The sequence below is a fragment of the Triplophysa rosa genome, linkage group LG5 (genome assembly GCF_024868665.1).
Source record: "Triplophysa rosa linkage group LG5, Trosa_1v2, whole genome shotgun sequence".
Lineage (NCBI taxonomy): Eukaryota > Metazoa > Chordata > Actinopteri > Cypriniformes > Nemacheilidae > Triplophysa > Triplophysa rosa.
Window position 1 is genome coordinate 12,343,201 of NC_079894.1, and position 18,629 is coordinate 12,361,829.

The 18,629-nt window shown below is 38.3% G+C and overlaps 1 protein-coding gene across 3 annotated transcripts; it reads left to right on the forward strand.

The window, feature by feature from the left end:
* Positions 1 to 402: 402 nt before the first annotated feature.
* xrn1 (5'-3' exoribonuclease 1) lies at positions 403 to 18,426 on the forward strand. 3 transcript variants are annotated; one of them, XM_057334375.1, is made up of 47 exons: positions 403 to 638; positions 728 to 898; positions 975 to 1,238; positions 1,639 to 1,731; positions 1,892 to 1,906; positions 2,226 to 2,362; positions 4,767 to 4,999; positions 5,197 to 5,294; positions 5,890 to 5,999; positions 6,074 to 6,184; positions 6,293 to 6,378; positions 6,497 to 6,584; positions 6,716 to 6,884; positions 7,323 to 7,390; positions 7,491 to 7,625; positions 7,738 to 7,804; positions 7,920 to 8,025; positions 8,135 to 8,224; positions 8,619 to 8,775; positions 8,879 to 8,998; positions 9,090 to 9,259; positions 9,662 to 9,779; positions 9,884 to 9,979; positions 10,095 to 10,195; positions 10,287 to 10,418; positions 11,175 to 11,337; positions 11,510 to 11,623; positions 11,727 to 11,825; positions 12,043 to 12,158; positions 12,419 to 12,565; positions 12,644 to 12,733; positions 12,974 to 13,109; positions 13,195 to 13,251; positions 13,323 to 13,455; positions 13,564 to 13,633; positions 13,816 to 13,999; positions 14,272 to 14,367; positions 14,498 to 14,590; positions 14,766 to 14,852; positions 15,325 to 15,402; positions 15,530 to 15,661; positions 15,828 to 15,978; positions 16,127 to 16,281; positions 16,436 to 16,549; positions 16,632 to 16,731; positions 16,807 to 16,964; positions 17,069 to 18,426. In XM_057334375.1, exons 7-47 carry the CDS (start codon positions 4,797 to 4,799, stop codon positions 17,345 to 17,347), a joined length of 4,977 nt encoding a protein of 1,658 aa, XP_057190358.1. In that variant the 5' UTR covers positions 403 to 638; positions 728 to 898; positions 975 to 1,238; positions 1,639 to 1,731; positions 1,892 to 1,906; positions 2,226 to 2,362; positions 4,767 to 4,796; the 3' UTR covers positions 17,348 to 18,426. The 3 variants fall into 3 exon arrangements, with proteins under 3 accessions (XP_057190358.1, XP_057190356.1, XP_057190357.1); XM_057334373.1 differs by lacking the exons at positions 403 to 638; positions 728 to 898; positions 975 to 1,238; ... (1 more) ...; positions 1,892 to 1,906; positions 2,226 to 2,362 and adding an exon at positions 3,431 to 3,649; XM_057334374.1 differs by lacking the exons at positions 403 to 638; positions 728 to 898; positions 975 to 1,238; ... (1 more) ...; positions 1,892 to 1,906; positions 2,226 to 2,362 and adding an exon at positions 3,431 to 3,649 and having other exon boundaries at positions 14,275 to 14,367.
* The last annotated feature ends 203 nt before the right edge of the window (positions 18,427 to 18,629 follow it).

Below are 18,629 nucleotides of genomic sequence, written 5' to 3' on the forward strand. Positions count from 1 at the left end.
TTAATAATTTAGGCTAATATTACAGAAAGACCTTGTAAAAATTACATAATGTGTGATGATTGGTGTAGTCTCTTTTAACTGGAAAACAGTTTGTAATATTACTGACCAAATTTGGAAATGCAGTATACTAAAACATACATGATTTGGTTATATCATCCATTTAAAATAATAACAAACATAAACTTAAGTAGCCTACAGCAACACAACCTGTCACGAGGGTGGTGGTAGAACAAAAAGTCTGAACTCAGTTTATTCATTACTATTTTTGTTTTCATAGCTGTTAAATGTCAACTTCAGGTCAGTGTTTGTAGGCTATAGACGTTTTCCCCTGGTGTGAGACTGTGACCCTCCTTAACAGTTTTAGCCAATGACAAGCAAGTGCTCTCACTGTCTCTTACATGTTTAAGCCAAACATACTTGTCTGGTCTTGACGCTCTTGCTCTGGTTCATTTCAATGTTTGCTATTTATTTACTGTGTTGGGTTAATAAGTATGATAAAAAATAGAAACGGAAAGAAAAGATACTTTACGAAGCTAACGTTCGCTATACTTAACCTGCTTGAACTTTTTGTTTCGAAGAAATGATCTTCGTTTTAACTCTCGCTTTTCTCGTGGCTCTGTCCTGGGGTCTACCAAAGGGTAAGTCTTTTATCCTGTTATAATCCAAAATAGATTTTTTTAGTTTTGCACTGTGCAGCAATAAAACACATTAATCTCCGTTGTGTTAGATATAGTCATTCAATTCGAGCGCAGTGTATCGATAAACGGGACTGTCGTGGAGAGAATCTCTGTCAATGGCGCTTCTGACAGCTATTTAAAGGGGCAAAGTGCCAAGCATCCCATTGTCAGATCCATTCAAGATGACGCCCTGAGGATAATCGTGAAGCATGCAACAGCAAGTAAAGCATATTTGTGCAATAAATTACGTTTTCACGCAGTCATTTCGTGGCAATGAATACACCTTTATCTTTTAAGATAATGGCACCTACATACGTTTGAGAGAATGCACGCTACGGGGCTATCAAGTCTGCGGACTGTCCGATCGGTTTCTGCTGAATGGCAAAGATTATCTGGCGTTAGATCCAGACGCTGTTTCGTGGACGGTGTTGGTGCCTGAGGCGAGTGATATAAAGAAAATGTGGGCACTTGAGATTGAGCTGGCAGGTCTGGAGAAAAGTCATTTGAAAGAAGATTGCGAGGAGTTTTTCAATCAGATGAATGACAATGGGAATCAAAAGGGTAATTCTTATGATGTTTTCTTTTGTTAAAGATTTTAAATGGATTTGAATGCATGCCTCTTTCAAAGCACCACTGAGCAATGTTAAAGTCCTATGATTTCATACTTGAGCTATATGATGAACCTGAGCTTTGTTTGAGCAATTTATTTAGTCAACTTATATTTCTTGACCTGACTAAAACGAGTTCAAATAGATGTTACTATTTCAGCAAGGTACCCAACAAAACATTTACAGAAATTGGCATGTTTATTGAAGATAACATACTTAAATCTTGGTACAGAATTTATTTAATGTGATTTGAAATACTTGCAAAGACATCTTGTAAGTTTGCTGTTCACAAAAGTATGCAATTGCTCACGGAATATCAGTTTAACGTTTACTATGTGCTGAACATTTTTCAGAGGTTGGTGTTTTAAGAGTGATTGCTCCAGTGTTTACCACATTTCTCTTTGTTGGATTTGTTTTTACAAGCATTCTTATCTTCAAGCGGCAGGGTGAGTATACTGTAATCATGTGCTTTGTCACATGTTGATGTGTGACAATTGCTCACTCTTGCCATATTATTAATGATTTTAAATTTAAATATTAAAATAATCTAATCTCGAATGAACTATGTAGCAAGTGCTTATTCTCTTCCTCTTTTACTTGATACAGGTCAACACCCAGGTGGTAAGTCAAATGTTTTAATTGCTGCAATATACAGGTTGACAAAAGATTAAATGCTGACCTTGGTAGAACAGCCCTGTGGATCGGACATACGGTATATTTAGTGTTTCAGAGGCTTTTTGAAATGTAGGTATAATCATCAATAGACTAAAAATATTAAAATATAAAAAAGTCATTTGATACCTGAAACGCTTTTACTTATGGGCTATTGTGAAAACCTGATTCATATGCAGGTTCCGTTATAGCAAGCAGGTGCACAAAAATGTTTTTTTTTATGCTGTTGTACTTTCATTTTATTCTGTAATTTTATGGGTTCCTCTAGGTATTATAGGATCAATTATCCACTACCCACCCCATCATCTTGAAGTTCCTATCGCATGACAGAGCTAAAAGAGCAGCTCCAACATGGGGACAAAGACAAAACAGCAAGTTTTGTGCTCAAGGGTCTCTTTCAGCTGAGTTGAGTCACATTATAATAAATCACCAGGGCTGGGTTTCCTGAAACCTTCTTAATGCTACGTCATTATTAAGCTATACCTTAAGAGTGGTAGCGATATATTCTTAAGAACAACATAGTGATACGAAGGTTTCGGGAAACCCAGCCCAGACCTGCCTTACCACATTCATCTGGATTTACTGGCCCTCTGTGATTGGAGCAGATGCATAAAAATAAGTTCTATCTTTCGGCTCTTTGTGGTTAGATTAAACTCTTATTTTGAATAGTTTCAGAAATTAGATCCTTGATACAATCTTGAAATTAAAATTATTAACATCAACAATTATGTATTGTTGGAACAAAATTCTTTCTGTATATTATTGTAAATTAAAAGTCTTTATAATATTAATATTATTAATCATATTAATAATATTATTTTCATGTAGATTAACAAAAAACTCACGTTTGATTAATTTGCTGTCTGATTTACCAACTTGTGTGTTAACTCAGCTAGGTAATAGGTAATATCATGTTTAAACGTCCAAAAATATTTTTTAATTGTCACAAGCTTTAAATGTATTGTAATGCAAAATAAATGTCAACAAAATTAATTAAACCATTCTTCATTGCATTTTGTTTATAAATATGTTTTCTGTAATAAAAATGACTGTATCGCTTAGTTAGGACAATTACTAGTTTTGGTTAATGCCAAATAAACAATTTAAATTTTTTTTACAATTTGAACAGTTATGTTTACATAATACACTGCTGATCCACATTTACAGTAACTTTGGTTATATATCATGAGGGGTCGCTATGTTTTGTCTCTTGGCCTCATATTACATCGTAGCCCTAGTGGTAGCACTTCTTTAAAGAGTGTGTTGATCGTACGTACACCTCTAGGCGTTGAAAATGCTAATGCGTGATCTATATCTGTATTTCATTTTTATTTTTAATTAAAGTGAACAGTACAGATCTATTTTTATAAATATATGTTTTTACTTACATCTATCATGCTGTTAAAGTGTTAGCTTCCCGCGTCTGTATCGGAACGCTGTTACAATAAGTGACATCATCCGAGTTTCCACACGGACGTTTTTACTGGCTGGAAAGTAACAGCTCATACAGAAACAAAACCGACGCAGCTAGCAACACCAATCTTTGAAACTCTGCTCATATTGGCTTCTTTTTAGATTTCCTCTACATTATTCTTATTCGAAGAGTTAAGCGAAAAGATGGGAGTGCCCAAATTTTACCGATGGATATCAGAGCGGTATCCGTGTCTGAGTGAAGTGGTCAAAGAGCATCAGGTGAGCTTGTTCGGCTAAATATAATAGGCCCGTATAGATCATTCACAGCTCTGTGATCGAAACCTCAGACTTTACACCTAACAACGAAGACTAAAACTGTGATTTCATAGGCATAGTTACTAGCCATGATCTAAAAACAACGAATTATATACTGCTTTTTCTGCCATTAGTGGTACGGTGAAAATTTCGGGATCGCAAGCTCACTACAACGTTCGGTTAGAGCAGCCAGTCGCAGTGAGATGTATTAAATATTTGACTATCTGCGACTGAGAAAGAGCGAACACTCAAATCAGTAGCAGTTTTTGCTATTACAGACCACGCAAATGCACTGTCGAATATAGCTCTGTACTAACGTAGGAGGGTTTATGAAATATATGAGGCACACGTTCGTGTTGTTTTTAAAAGCTGTGAAAACATGACGTACCACCAAATAACATACTTATACAAAAACAGGTCACAACAAATTCTGAAACATGAAATAAAGCAAATACGCCTTTGCTTGTAAACCTTTTCCAGAGTTTTTTTTTTTCAGTGAACCTGACAGTTGGCAAGAAACAACAGCAGCTCTGAGATTGTTCTGAGCTGATAAATAAAATGTTTTAATAACTTGAGTTTTCATTCCTCAAAATATTAATTTATAATTATTTATACATAATTGTTAATAATTAAAGTAATTTTCACCTATTGTTCCACTTTAGTCCTTGCTTTTCTTAACAGACTGAAAGTTACATAGACCTTAGACTTTATTTACTGTATCAGTTTCTTTACTGTCTTGTAGTCTAAATGCTATTTTTTTTACAATTTTTAACTTCCTTCATAGTACACATACATCTGGCAGACATCTATTTGATGCCCGCATTTACCTCTGCAAGACATTTTTTTAATTGTTTGCTCATCTGTAATACGTCTCTGAGACTTCTGCTGTCAGATGTCATATAGACATCTAGAAGATGCCTGTAAGATGTTTCTAAGACATTTAGCGGATGTTTTTACACAGCAGATGTTTTCCAGATCTTTAGCAGACATCTTACAGACGTACCTGTGCTAGCTGGGTTAGTGTATTACTAACACCAGGCATTTGAATTTCATTTTCTCACTTTTGTTTCATTTATGACAGATCCCAGAGTTTGACAACCTTTATTTAGATATGAACGGTATCATCCATCAATGTTCCCACCCTAATGATGAGGACGTTCACTTCCGTATTTCTGAGGAGAAGATATTTGCTGACATTTTTCACTACCTGGAAGTGCTCTTTCGCATTATTAAGCCCAGGAAAGTGTTCTTCATGGCGGTCGATGGAGTTGCACCCAGGGCCAAGATGAACCAGCAGCGTGGACGAAGATTCAGGTATAACAGAACAGTTGAGACCGTCTGTACCTGCACGTACACTCAGCTGATGTTTTAAATGAAATATGAAACATTTTTTATATCTTTACTTGTTGTTCTTGAACAGCACATTTTGCTGTTTAAATAAACATGACATATAGTGTGCAATATTTTACTACCACTGTGTTAACTTTAGTTTATGTACGTGTTTCTGGAAGGTCAGCAAAAGAGGCCGAGGAGAAAATTAAAAAGGCTTTGGAGAAGGGTGAAGTTTTACCCACAGAGGCCAGATTTGATTCTAACTGCATCACTCCTGGTTTGTGTGCATCTCTATCTCTCTTGTCCTGTGCTAATAATAAAAGTTCTGTAATCCTTTTTCGAGCCTCATGTTGTTTGACAGGAAAAGACAGAAGCTTTCGAGCTCAATGTGTACAAAAAAATCTAATCTAAGAGCAAAATAACAGGAAAAATCCTGACTGAGGTTGTCTATAACTTATTTATGAAAGCTTTAGGATTAATATTCCATGTACTCTATTTGAAGTGAATGAGAGAAAATAGCAAGAATAACAGTAAAATTGCTACATAATTGTGATCAGGTAAACTGTTGCATGTTTGTTCCTTTTTGTTTTATTCTCAAGCAGAGCTATTATTATTATTTGACTAAAAAAAGATTATTGTTATTACTGTTCTGTTAATAAATCCTAAAATTGAGAACATGCTTCAGAAAGTAGTGAATAAAAATATATTTTCTTTTTCAAAATTGCTAACAAAACTGTTAAAGAACCAGAATTGTTTTGCGGTGCTGGATCCAGAATCTTAAAATTCCTTATTATTTACATCTGTATGGTCTTGCTGTATGACGATCTCTTATGAAAATTATGTGTCTTACTTATTGTTTTTTCTCTCCATAGGAACGGATTTCATGGCCAGGCTACAGGAGCAGCTTAAATATTTTGTTCACAATAAACTGTCCACAGATAAATCATGGCAAGGAGTGAATGTATATTTGTCTGGTCATGAGGTGAGTTCATAAGTTTAGATCTTTGTGTTGCGTGTGTGTTCATGTCTTAGTTTTTGGTACCTGTTTATTTATAGACACCTGGTGAAGGAGAGCACAAAATCATGGAGTTCATTCGTTCTGAGAGTGCCAAACCGAGTCATAATCCAAACACGAGGCACTGCCTTTACGGCCTGGACGCTGACCTGGTGAGAACATTTTTGTATGTGTAAGAGAGAGAATTCTGTTTCCATTATGATCCCTTTTAATGTTTATTTTTTTGTCTGTTTTATTCTGTCTTTCCTTCTTATTTGTAGATTATGCTTGGCTTGACCAGCCACGAGCCTAACTTTTCTCTCCTCAGAGAGGAGGTGCGCTTCGGGGGCAAGAATTCACAAAAGAGGTGTGTGGTGTGCCGTTGTGGTGAGGGTAAACAGGCAGTGATATTTTATTTATATAAAGGGGCAAGTGTAAGAGAGTTTAGGGCATGTATTAATAATTGAATTTTGTGTGACCTCTAGGATAACAGCCCCCGAGGAGACCACCTTTCACCTGCTCCATCTCTCCCTTATGAGGGAATACATTGACTATGAGTTCTCAGAGCTTAGGGTAAGGATATGTGAACTTTCATTCTTTTCATATACTTGTCTCAAAGCATGCCAGAATTAAACTAAATCAATATGACGCCTCTGTAAAGTTAAAGAGTTTAAATCAATGCGATATAATTCAATCTGCCTCAGAAAAAGATCACTTTTGAGTATGACCTGGAGCGGATCATAGACGATTGGGTCCTAATGGGTTTCCTGGTGGGAAATGACTTCATTCCTCATCTTCCTCACCTGCACATTAACCATGATGCTCTGCCTTTGCTCTACCGAACTTATATCAACGTGCTGCCCTCTCTAGGCGGTGAGTCAGCGTGCATGCCGTTTACAGAGCATGCATGTGATCATTTGTGTTTATTTAGAGTGATGTTTCTTTAAAGGAACAGTTCACCCAAAAATTTAAATTCTGTGATCATTTACTCGCCCTCAAGTTGTTTCAAACCTGTATACATTTCTTTGTTCTGTTGAACTCAAAAGAAGATACTTTAAAGAATGTGGGAAACTACACAGTTCTGGGGCACCATTGACTACCATAGAAGTGTTTTACCTACTATAGTATTCAATAGTGCCCCAGAATTGTTTGATTACAAACACTATTCCAAATATTTTTTTTCGTTTTCAGCTAAACAATAAAATTTAAACCAGTTGAAGATGAGTAAATGGTGACAGAATTTTCATTTTTGGGCAAATTGTCACTTTAAGAAGGTCAGATTCTGTGGCACTAATGATTTGCCTCCATCAGGCTACCTGAATGAAAATGGTCACCTCAACCTCGGCCGTTTTGAGAAGTATATGGAGAAGCTCTCAGATGTGAGTGTTTGTTTACATACATATTCTTGCATTGTACAATACTACACTATAACATGCCATGTCTACTACATGCCATTTCCATGCGCTTCCGTTTTGTCAGTTTGACCGAGAGCACTTCAGTGAAGTGTTTGTTGATCTGAAGTGGTTTGAGAGTAAGGTGGGGAACAAATACCTGAACGAGGCAGCTGGGCTAGCGGCTGAGGAGGCTGATGCCAAAGTTTTAAAGAAGAGCAAAGTAAGTATATACTTTGAAGTATGAAGCCAAAGGGTTCACATATGAGATGTCTCTTTTATTCCTGTAGACCCACAAACTCTCTGATAAAGTGCTAATTCATGCATGTTCTCAGTCTTCAGATGCCTCCCTGTGTCTTGCTGCTCTTGATGGAGCTAAGGGCACACACACTCCAGGAAGAGGTACACACTTTGTGGTTCATTTACTGTCTTTATCTGTAATTGTTCAATGCCTTGTATTAGAGCAAAGTGGAGTAAGACTTTAAACAAAGAGTTTATATTTCCCACAATGCACCAGAAGGCACAGAAGAGGACGGTGAGGATGACGACATGTTTGAAACGGAGTTTCGCCAGTATAAGCGCACTTACTACATGACCAAGATAGGCGTTGATGTCGTCTCAGAGTGAGTCTTCGTCCTTTTAAGTGGGCCAATAAACGAGTAGAGGATGTGTTTCGTCTTTGTGCATCTGAAATTGAAATGTAAAGTCTTGTTTTGTTTGTTCATCTTGCAGTGAGTTTTTAGCCAATCAGGCTAAATGTTATGTGGAAGGTATCCAATGGATCCTCCATTATTATTACCATGGAGTTCAGTCATGGAGCTGGTGAGTGAATCAACTGTGTGTAATAACTGTATTTTTATTTGCTTTGAAATGTCAGATGACTTTGAGCACTTTGGGTTTTTGTGCAGTTTGTCTATGTGTTAATAGTATGTATGGCTTTCTTTCTTCAGCAGAACACAAAAGAAGATATTTCGAAGAATGTTGGTAACCGAACAGTGGTGGCACCCATTCACTTCTATTCTATGGACACAAAACCAATGCTAGTGAATGGGTACTGGTTACCAACATTCTTGAAAATATCTTTATTGTGTCCTGCAGAAGAAAGAAAGTCATACAGGTTTGAAATGACAGGAGGGTGAGTAAATGATGACAGAATTTTCATTTCTGGGCAAGCTATCACTTTAAAAGATGTCTTATTTATCCAATATTTCTACAGGTATTATCCGTACCACTATGCCCCTTTCCTCTCTGATGTGAGAAACATCTCTAGCCTCAAGTTGACCTTTGACCTGGCCAAACCCTTCATGCCTTTTGAACAGCTTTTGGGCGTCCTGCCTGCAGCTAGCAAAGAGCTACTTCCACAGTGTTACCAGGTGCACCTCATATCAATGTTATTCTGTGTACATGTTCACCATAATTAGTCACTCTGATTCTCAGTATTCTTATTTCTAACTGGCTTGCTCTCTTTTGTTGTAGCACCTAATGACATCATTGAGCTCGCCCATTGTTGAGTATTACCCACAGGACTTCAAAACGGACCTGAACGGCAAGCAGCAGGAGTGGGAGGCCGTGGTGCTCATCCCATTTATCGATGAGGTGCTTAAATGCAGTCATCGTGTATCTCATCAAATCTGTGATGGTGTCTGTGTGGTGAATGTAAGGTGTCATGTTTTGTCTTTACGTTCAGAAATGCTTGTTAGCAGCAATGGAGCCTTACATGCTTAAACTGACCCCATCAGAGAAGGCCAGGAACAGACATACTGAATGTGCTGTGTACTGCTTTGATAAAGAACTGGACTATACCTACGACTCTCCTCTCCCCCAAATGTTACCCAATATCGTCCACTGCCATGTCAGGTATGACCACCTCACACTCTGATATGTATATGAAGATTTGACTACAGTTAAAGTTGCTGTGTATACTTTTTTTTTGGAGGATCTATTGACAGAAATGTTATATAATATACATAACTATGTGTTCAGGGGTGTATAAAGGCTTTTCATAATGAAGCGTTATGTTTCCTATTTCTATCTCCATTTCCATGTTGTTTCTACAGGTGGCCTAAACGGGCAAACTCCTCTACAGAGCATGTTTCGTAAATACATTATCTCCTTCGGCAAACAAGCGAAGCACGACGACATCTTAGTCCTGTGCAGCCAATGTAGTGCTTCCATACAATGGAAGTCAATAGGGGTCAGTGTTGTTTGGTTACCAACGTTCTTCAAAATATCTTCTTTTTGTTCTGTGTCTGTTTCTAGACAAACGCCAATCCCGATGGATGCATGGCATGTGTCTGTGGAACACGTGGGCTGCAGGATTGACAGAGGAGCGCTTTACTTCTGTGGCTTCCCCACCTTACAGCACATCCGCCATAAAGTAAACAAAGCCCCGTCTGACTGCAGATAACAGATTATTGTCCGATTAATGAAGAGCTCTGTTGGGTTATCACAGGGTTAACACAGATTGTCTCTCTTACACAGTTTTATAAGAAGAAAAGTGGGGTGATGGTGTTTCAGCAAAGCAGCAGAGGAGAAAACACGATACTGGAAATTTTGCCAGGCCAGGAGGTGGAGCAAGTGAGCACTTTATTACCATCAAACGTTGAGCATGCTTTATCTTTATCTTGGAAACTACTGCAGAAAATGAAGTGTTTTGCAGTAATGTGGTATGGTGTGTTTTGCTGTGCTGCAGGTAGAAGATGTTGCAGCTTTGGTTCTGGGAAAGTCTTTGTTTGTGAACTGGCCTCATCTGATGGAAGCTCGAGTTGTAGCAGTTTCGGATGGAGAAACTAAGTAAGTCCATCAAGTATGTTTGTGTAATTTACACACAGTGTAAATTCTCTGTGTCTTAGGCTATTTAAAGTGTCTCCTCATTTCTTTGTAGGTTTGCTTTAGAAGAACCGTCAGGATCACAGTTGCTGTATGTGGATGACACTCCACCCCCTACTAAAGTGACCCATCTGACCGATAAAGAGCAGAAAGAGTGGATTAAAGAAGTGCAAGGCCTGTCCGAATAGTACGTAGCTCTATGCAACATTACATTTGTATTAGTAATTGTAATTTGTAAAAATAAATGTGTTGACTAAATGTGTCAGCTAAGAGTATGATTTGCGTATCACAGGCCTTTGGTGTTTGATGAGTTATGTAGTGATGGAAATCTCCAATAGTGACAACAATGGATCACCATCTTGACATGCGTTTTTGCCAAGAGATCAGGGGATATACTATAGTTCCAATCGCAGATGTGTATTGTTTTGTAATATGGCAACACAGTCATATTGAACATGTTTCATCATGTATTCCCCATCATGTTCAAAATCTGTACATCACTCTTTCCTCTGTGGAACACAAAAGATATTTTGAGAGATGTCTCTGTGGTTTTCTGTCCATATAATGGAAGTCAAAGAGGTCTTATGTTTGGTTACAAGGTCTCTTCAAAATATCTTTGTTTGTGTTTTGCTGAATAAAGAAAGTCATACAGGTTTGAAATGACATAAGGGTCATGATGAAATTTTTCTTTTGAGATGATGGATGTACTAGATGGATATGGATGAAGTAATGTATCTGTATATTGCACCGAAAATGGCACGTTCCATCATCTTAAACTCAATCTTTGCCCATAAATCACATTAGAAGGTACTGGGCTCTACAATGAGTGCTTTTGAAAAATAACCAGTTACTGAATGTCTAAGATTCATGCACCAAATCTTTGAAAAGTACTCTGTTTTGTTTGAGGCACGTATTAAAGATAAGACTTGTGTTTGTTTTTCAGCTTTAGCAAGCGTAAGGGCATTGTGATCAGTGAGACAGATCTGGTGATATATGCCCAGCTCCTGATCGGCAGAAAGTATGTCATTGGTCAAAATGCAAAGGTCCATTTGGAGAAGCAGTTTGCCAAACAAGTCCTGCCCTTTCCACACCAGACCATAGTGAAGGTAAATATTTCTCTAGTCTATCAAATAAGATAAGAGTTTCCTTTTTTGGTACAATTTAAACTTGTTTCTCTTTTTTTTCTGTATGTCCTAACTCTTTTTTTTTAAACTTAACATAGTTATTTTAAAATGTATGATTATCAATATCTTATTTATATATTTTCGTGTACTTCAGGATATCAAAGCCTTTGACTCCTCATTGGCGCGCTTTAAGACATTAGAGGAGCTGTTTACACCAGGAACTTCTGTCTTTATGGTTGGAAACCCATATTATGGTGCAATGGGGGATGTATGTAACTTTGTAATCTTCGGGCTATTTCTAATCGTCAAACATTTCTTTAAACTCTTTTGTAATAGTTATTGTTTATGTAGATGCTTTCTGTTGGCTGCAGGTGCAAGATTCTAGTGATGTCATCAATGAGGGACGAGTCCGAGTGGTTTTCACTGTACCGTGTGAACCTCAGCTTGATGCCTTAATACAGAACCAGCATGTAAGTCTTGGACTTATATATTGCATAGCACACCTTGAATTAATCCAGATATCACTAATATAGAGTACACTTTTCCTATGACTAATTCATAACATTCTCTATTGTGTTTTATTCAAATACCAAACAATGATCTGTTTTTGTCTTTAACACTTTGTGTTATTATTTGTGTTAGTTTTTGTGGAGATTTTACCAGTAATCTTTTTCTTCATTCACTCAGAAATACTCTGTGAAGTATAGTCCTGGGTATGTGCTCGCCTCCCGCCTTGGAATCACAAGCTACCTCGTCTCAAGGTTCTCCGGTAGCATCTTTATCGGAAGAGGATCCAAGAAAAAGTCAGTGCAATTCAGCATGTGAATCATACACTGTTGGGACTGTAGGGACTTTTTGTCATTGCACAAATAATAAGAAACAGCTATGATGCAATTCTCAGTCAAACAGAACATATTGATGTTTTGATTAAGAGTGGAATTTTGTAACAATGAGAAAGTGGATCTTTCAAAACATGTCCTGCCACAAGTCACAGTCACAACATTTCATTAAATAAGATGGCATTTAAGTGTTTTTCTTTTGTTTTCTATTCCTCCCCATTCAGTCCTCATGGAGAGCAGAAAGTTAATGCGGGCCTCAATCTCAAGTTCAACAAGAAGAATGAGGAAGTTCCTGGTTACACCAAAAGAACAGAGAAAGAGTGGCTTTACTCTGCTGCTGTAGAAGAACTTTTAGCTGAATACCTAGAAAGGTTTGTATGTGTGTATTTATGGTTGTACTACTGCCTTGCTTATCAATGCAAGTATTTTAACAAAATGTCATCTCGCAGATTTTCAGAGGTGCTTGACTTTGTAGCGAGAAACAGTTATGATGACATCTTTTATGAAGATGATATCTGGCCAGGAGAAGATGAGAATGGGTGTGTATTTTCTCAACTCTTCTTTCCTAAAGAAAAGTTCTAATACACGTGTATTCACATTATACCAGACCATCTGTTTGGTACACCAAAAATGTTATTTTCCATTTTAATTTGGTGTAATGATAGATTTTGTAAAAACTTATTGGTTTATAACCATTGTAGTAATTGTTGCTAATCTGCTAAATTCGCCAACACACTTGAGTGGCTACGGCCATGTTGATGATGATATTTCTCTTTTAGGGCTGAGAAGGTCCAGGAGATCCAGGCCTGGTTAAAAGCTCACCCAGTGAGCTCTTCATCTCGAGCATCATGTGACCTGCAGATCCTGGACGCTGGCATTGTGGAGAAAATTGAGGAAGAACTGGAGAGAACAAAGGTTGATACACAAAAACATTTGGACCCCCACAAGAGTCACCGTTTTGTTGCAAACTTCATGTTGTGTTTCTCTCTGTTGGTGACAGGTCAAGAAGATGAACAAGAAAGTGAGAGTGACAGTCAAGCCCCACCTGCTCTTCAGGGTATGCTTGTATGAATGTGTATGATGTGTACGTGTGATGTGTATAGTGTGTAATGTAATGTTTGTGAACAGCCTCTAGTGCAGCAACACGGTGTCGTTCCTGATCCTGATGCAGAATATCACCTATTTGATCGCGTGGTCAATGTGAGAGAGAGTTTCTCCGTTCCTCTTGGACTTCGAGGGACTATCACTGGTATCAAAGGAGGTAACAGCATTCTAAAACACATTTTAATGCTCAAGGAGTCTTCTCACGTTGGCTGGAGACCACCAGTTTTGTCTTGGTTTCTCATTTTCTTCCGCCCTGGACTTTCAGCTGAACGAGAGACTGAAGTTCTGTACGAGGTGCTGTTTGATGAGGATTTTGCTGGAGGACTCACTATCAGGTACAGATGAGTTTATTAGTACCAGAGGCAGGAAAATTATGGATAGCATTGCAATATTTTGCCAGATAACACTGTTGTGATATTTTCAAACATAGTTTTCATCAATTTCGTACACTGTTACTTGACAGTGCAGTTAATAAAGAGTAAAGACATGGTTTACTGAGTCTGATGTTGATTTTCAGGTGCTCTCCTGGGCGTGGCTATCGTTTGCCCCCCAGTGCCTTAATAAACCTGAGCCATGGCAGCAGGAAGGAGCACAAACTCACTGCCATCGTCAAACCCCAGCCCTCCTCATCCCATCCCACCCACAAAAGCCACCTGGGCGGCCTTAACCACTCGCCACGTTCACCGTTTATCCCTACACAGGTAACAGACACACACTCACCCCTTATAGCAGTTCACTCTGTCAAGTTTTAGATTGTCCATTTGGCCTGGAATTTATGTGGAAATCGGCAAATGAGCCAACTTTAAACTTTTTTTGCCACAGCACAACGTGCTTGTACTAGCCTTTTGCATTTATGAATACACAGTTCGATAGAAATCCAGGCAGTGCAAACCAGTTCTTTAGTTATGTGAAGAGGAAGTATGTTGTTTCGTGTGGGGATAATCTCTAACAGTGTTGAATTTCCTGTTAAAAGCAGCAGAATGGCCGACAAGGTCTCAATCTCAGGGCTGACACTCAGGGCAACAGAAACTCGCCTCATAAAACCCTCAACCAGAAAAACCAACACAAGGTACGAACCAACACATGGTTTGTGGATGTCAAAATATCTTGAAGTGGTTATGACGTTAAGGAAAGCCATTCTGCTCTGAAAGGCTGAAAGGTTATATTGCATTATATCACAGCTTTGTGCATTCCTGCAGGGCTCTGGAAATGAGAAGGAGTTCAGTAATGTATGGCAGTCTCTGCAGGGTACAGGAATGCCCCAGAAACCACCGGCTCACTGGCAAAACAATGTGAGTTTTCCTGTAATACGGGATTGAAAAGTATTTGTCACATTTATCACAACTTGAAATTCGGAATAATTTGAATACAGTAGTCCTTTTTTGGTTTACATATTATTTATGTATGTTATGTTTTTTTGTTGTTGTAATTATTGTAAGGACATTCACCTGGTATTTTTTGTAACAGGCTGGGAAAAGCAGTGGCTTAGTATCACAACAACGACAATCAGAGGGACAGAAACCGAACCAATACATTGACCCATTCAACAAACCTGTAAGGTTTTTGTTTACCATTTCTCTGTATAACTACACACTTGTTTATCATATCCTCACGTCTGTAGATCATAATTTACACTGATCTGACAAACAGCAACAAACACAGACATTTTAAGTTTCCGTTTGGATGTAGAAGGTTGAGAACATAATTGTGTTCACACTGCACAAACAAACCTGTTGAACATTGTACATGTTTTAAACACGGTTACCACATCTATTCAGTTGTACATGAGTAACTTGTATTCTACATGTACAGTAGCTGTAAACATAAGTCTTTTTTTGCTCTGTGTTTTGATGACAATAGTGAGATGCAGAATAGATTTATGTATACCAATGAGGAAGGCTGTGTCAAGCCGAAACGCATTGATCAGTCATGTTAAGGATGTTTTTATAAACTTAACCATGCAAGTGCCTTGGAATATTTGATTGTTTTAAATGGTTTATGTATGTTTTGTATGATGGTTTTGCAGGGCGCAGGTGGAAATATTAGACTTCTAAAAAGAAATGAAGATCTGAATTCTACTCACTTACAAGGACCTTCAAATAAGGTATAAAACAGCACATTCACTCTATAATAACTATATAAGCCGTATTCTAAAATATTTAGTTTGCTTTTTGACATTATTGTTTGTAAAAGGCATATTAAGTGTTAGCATGTAATGATTATTTGTACAGGTATCTGCTGAATTTGAGGAGCTTATAGCCAATCTGAAGATTTCAAAGGACCCTGAGCCAGCTCAGCACTATCCGCATCAAGAGCCCAAGAGCCAATCAGGAGAGCCTCTGTCTCCTCAGTCGTTTGCTATGGTGAGCAATCCATAATTCTCTCATCCACAGTATTTTAAGGAATGTCTGTACAAAAAAAGTGTAAAATAAGAAGAACCGGTGTACTTTCATAAATTGTTCAGGTTTTTATTTCATGACGCGGTTATCTTGATGTCTCTTGTTATAAATAAAATGTTTCTCTAAACAGAAGGGGACACTTATGTTGAAAGAAATGTTGAAGATCGACAGCTCTGGAACAAGTTCTTCTGCCCCTGAGTCTACTTTGCTTTCTGAAGGCCAGAATTCATCAAACCCCAGCATCCAACAGCTAAACAAGAGACGGTCCAGCAAAAAGCTAGGTACTTAACTGTGTCCAGCGAAGATTTTACATGATCCAGGCAATGAACTATTGAGCAATTGAATAGTTATCAAACCTGATATAATCTTTGTTGCGTATCATGTGAAGTGTGCTTTGTAAACAAATAAGGATGCTCCCTGCCCCAACAGCTGCTTGTATAAACACACCTCAGACTGAAACCCCACCTCCTCCTCCTCTGGCTGGCCAGCCCCCTATACTGCCCAGCATGGCTGCTGAGCTCGGCCACGTATGCATGGGGCTTGGCATGGGACCTCCAGAGTTCGCCTTTCTCCGCCATAGACAGGTTGGTCTTTCAAACAAGCTCTTCCCAAATCTGTCTGATCCTGAGAATTGTGATGTTTCTGGTAGCCATATTTTTGTGACTTGAACAGAAATGTTTTATCAAGGTCAGAAAAATATTCTTGTAGTCAATACTCATCCTCTCTTTTTCTCTGTAGAATCTGATGGTGTGTCAAGTGAAGCTGTCTAATGGTCTACTGGTCCATGGTCCTCAGTGTCAGTCTGAAACTGAAGCCAAAGAGAAAACGGCTCTCTTTGCCCTCCAACGCTTGGTAACTCGCTAAACAAATTGTGACATTTGTACTAGATCATACATTCATTAACTAAGAATGACATGTTCATGGTGTCCTACAGAACTCGTTGGGTTCATTCCCACTTCCACCTCCCATATTCCCTGGAGTACAGCAGATGAGGCCTCTTGCACCTCATCCCTCTATCTTCGGCCAGCCACCAGGCAAGTGTATTCCGTATCAAGTTTCTCTTTATATTGTATTTTTTACTTCACACTTCATCTGTCTTTTTTACACAGGTGGTCTTTTGATGCCCCCACAAGGGTATGGACCCCTCCACTGGGGTATGCAACTTCCCCACCAGGGGCATCCATTCTTTGGGGGTACTTTCCCTGGTGCACAGGTCCCTCCACCCTCAGCAGCCAGCGGATCCCACAACCAGTTTGTTCCCCTCCAGGCAAGAACATTTAAATCCCTGTCAATGGATTTTAAGTCTTGTTTCTATCGGCAAGGGTTTGGGTTGCACACTGATCTATTAATAACATGATATCATGTCTTCAGGTGACTAAGAAGCGGGTTTCAGGGCGAACCAAGTACCAAGATGCAAAGCAGTTGTCCTCTTTCCAGGCCCAGAGCAGTGGACCTTCCCAACCAGCTTCTTCTTCCCCCTCAGCTCCCAAAACTCCCCCGCCCGGTACCGACAAGCCTAAAGAGAAGCCCACTGCCACCACACCCAAAACACCCAGGCAAAGTGCCAACCCTCACACGCCCGGCTCTGCATCCAAGCGGAAACACAGGAAGCTGGCAGTCAACTTTGAGGCTGCTAAAGTGACGGACTGAAATGACTGTGACTGACTGACTGTTTTACTATGCTGCCCATCTCTCTTTAGCTCTCTTAATGATTATAGTTACGAGGACAAAGAGTGCCATGTCAAAACACACTTGATTTAATCATGCTTGGTAAAACAAAAATGTATTTCATCTTGGACTCTGAGACTGTTCTGTATTTCTTTTAGTTGGTGTGTTTGGAGGTAAGAGTGCAGAAAACTTTTATTGGTATTAATTAATGCACCAAAGTGATCATATAGTTGATCATGGAACTGGTTTTAGATTAACCTCTGCTCTTTTGTTATGACCCTATGTTAATTCCTTAAGCTTTTATTATATTTACTGGTTACTTTGAATGCTGGATTTTAAAATTCTTAGTGCAATAATAAGTTTTGTAGTAGTGGAACATTATGCACACACAATTTGGCACAAACCGCTGCAATACAACATTTGTACTGGTACATCTGTATTTTTTTTATATTACACAGTGGTGCAGTCCAGCATGGAAGGACAGATTATCTTATTTTATTAAGATGTAGTAAAACGATCAGTCTGAACCCTTGGATCCAGTTTTAGAGGCTGTTCTATTGATCAGAAGATTTTGAAACTGCTGAAAATTTCATAGACCTAGACTAGGCGATGAAAACCAGCCCATTTTGTTTATAAGGTCAGAAGCAAACTGATTTAAGTAAAATGTAATGTCTGTGAGCTATTGCATGTACAAGATTTAATGTGATTAATGTGGGGGATACAAATTTGAACACAGCTGCATTTCCAATGAGGTGTTGTCTTCTCAAATGGGTTTCGAACATTTCAATCTGATTTTATTTTTGAATTAGGCTACCTTTTTTCTTGGGGAGATGTTTAAGTTCTAGAATTTTAGAATGAATTCTGTGTATTTAGATCGATGGATTTTATATGCACAATTTTACAAGTGGGTAAATAGCAGTTGTTAATATTTCTCTTTGGAACTATGCTGGCACCGGTTTAGATTTTTTTTTTATCTCTTCATATTTGTATCCCAAAAAATCTCTTTTGTCTGAGTTTTAAAATGTTGAAAGTATGCAAGTAAACACTTTTATTTTTAAAAATATTGGTTTGTTCATTTAATGAGTTAAAAAATCAAAATGACAAAAAAATTGACACCTTCTAATTGGTTGGTGTGCGGTAAATAGACATTTGTTATAATAAACTTTGCTATCATAATGCATATTCTGTTGTTGTGTTAATAATTGCATGGAAGTATTGTTTTCTTAGTGCTTATTCTAACAAAATGTTGCATCAGTGCTATTAC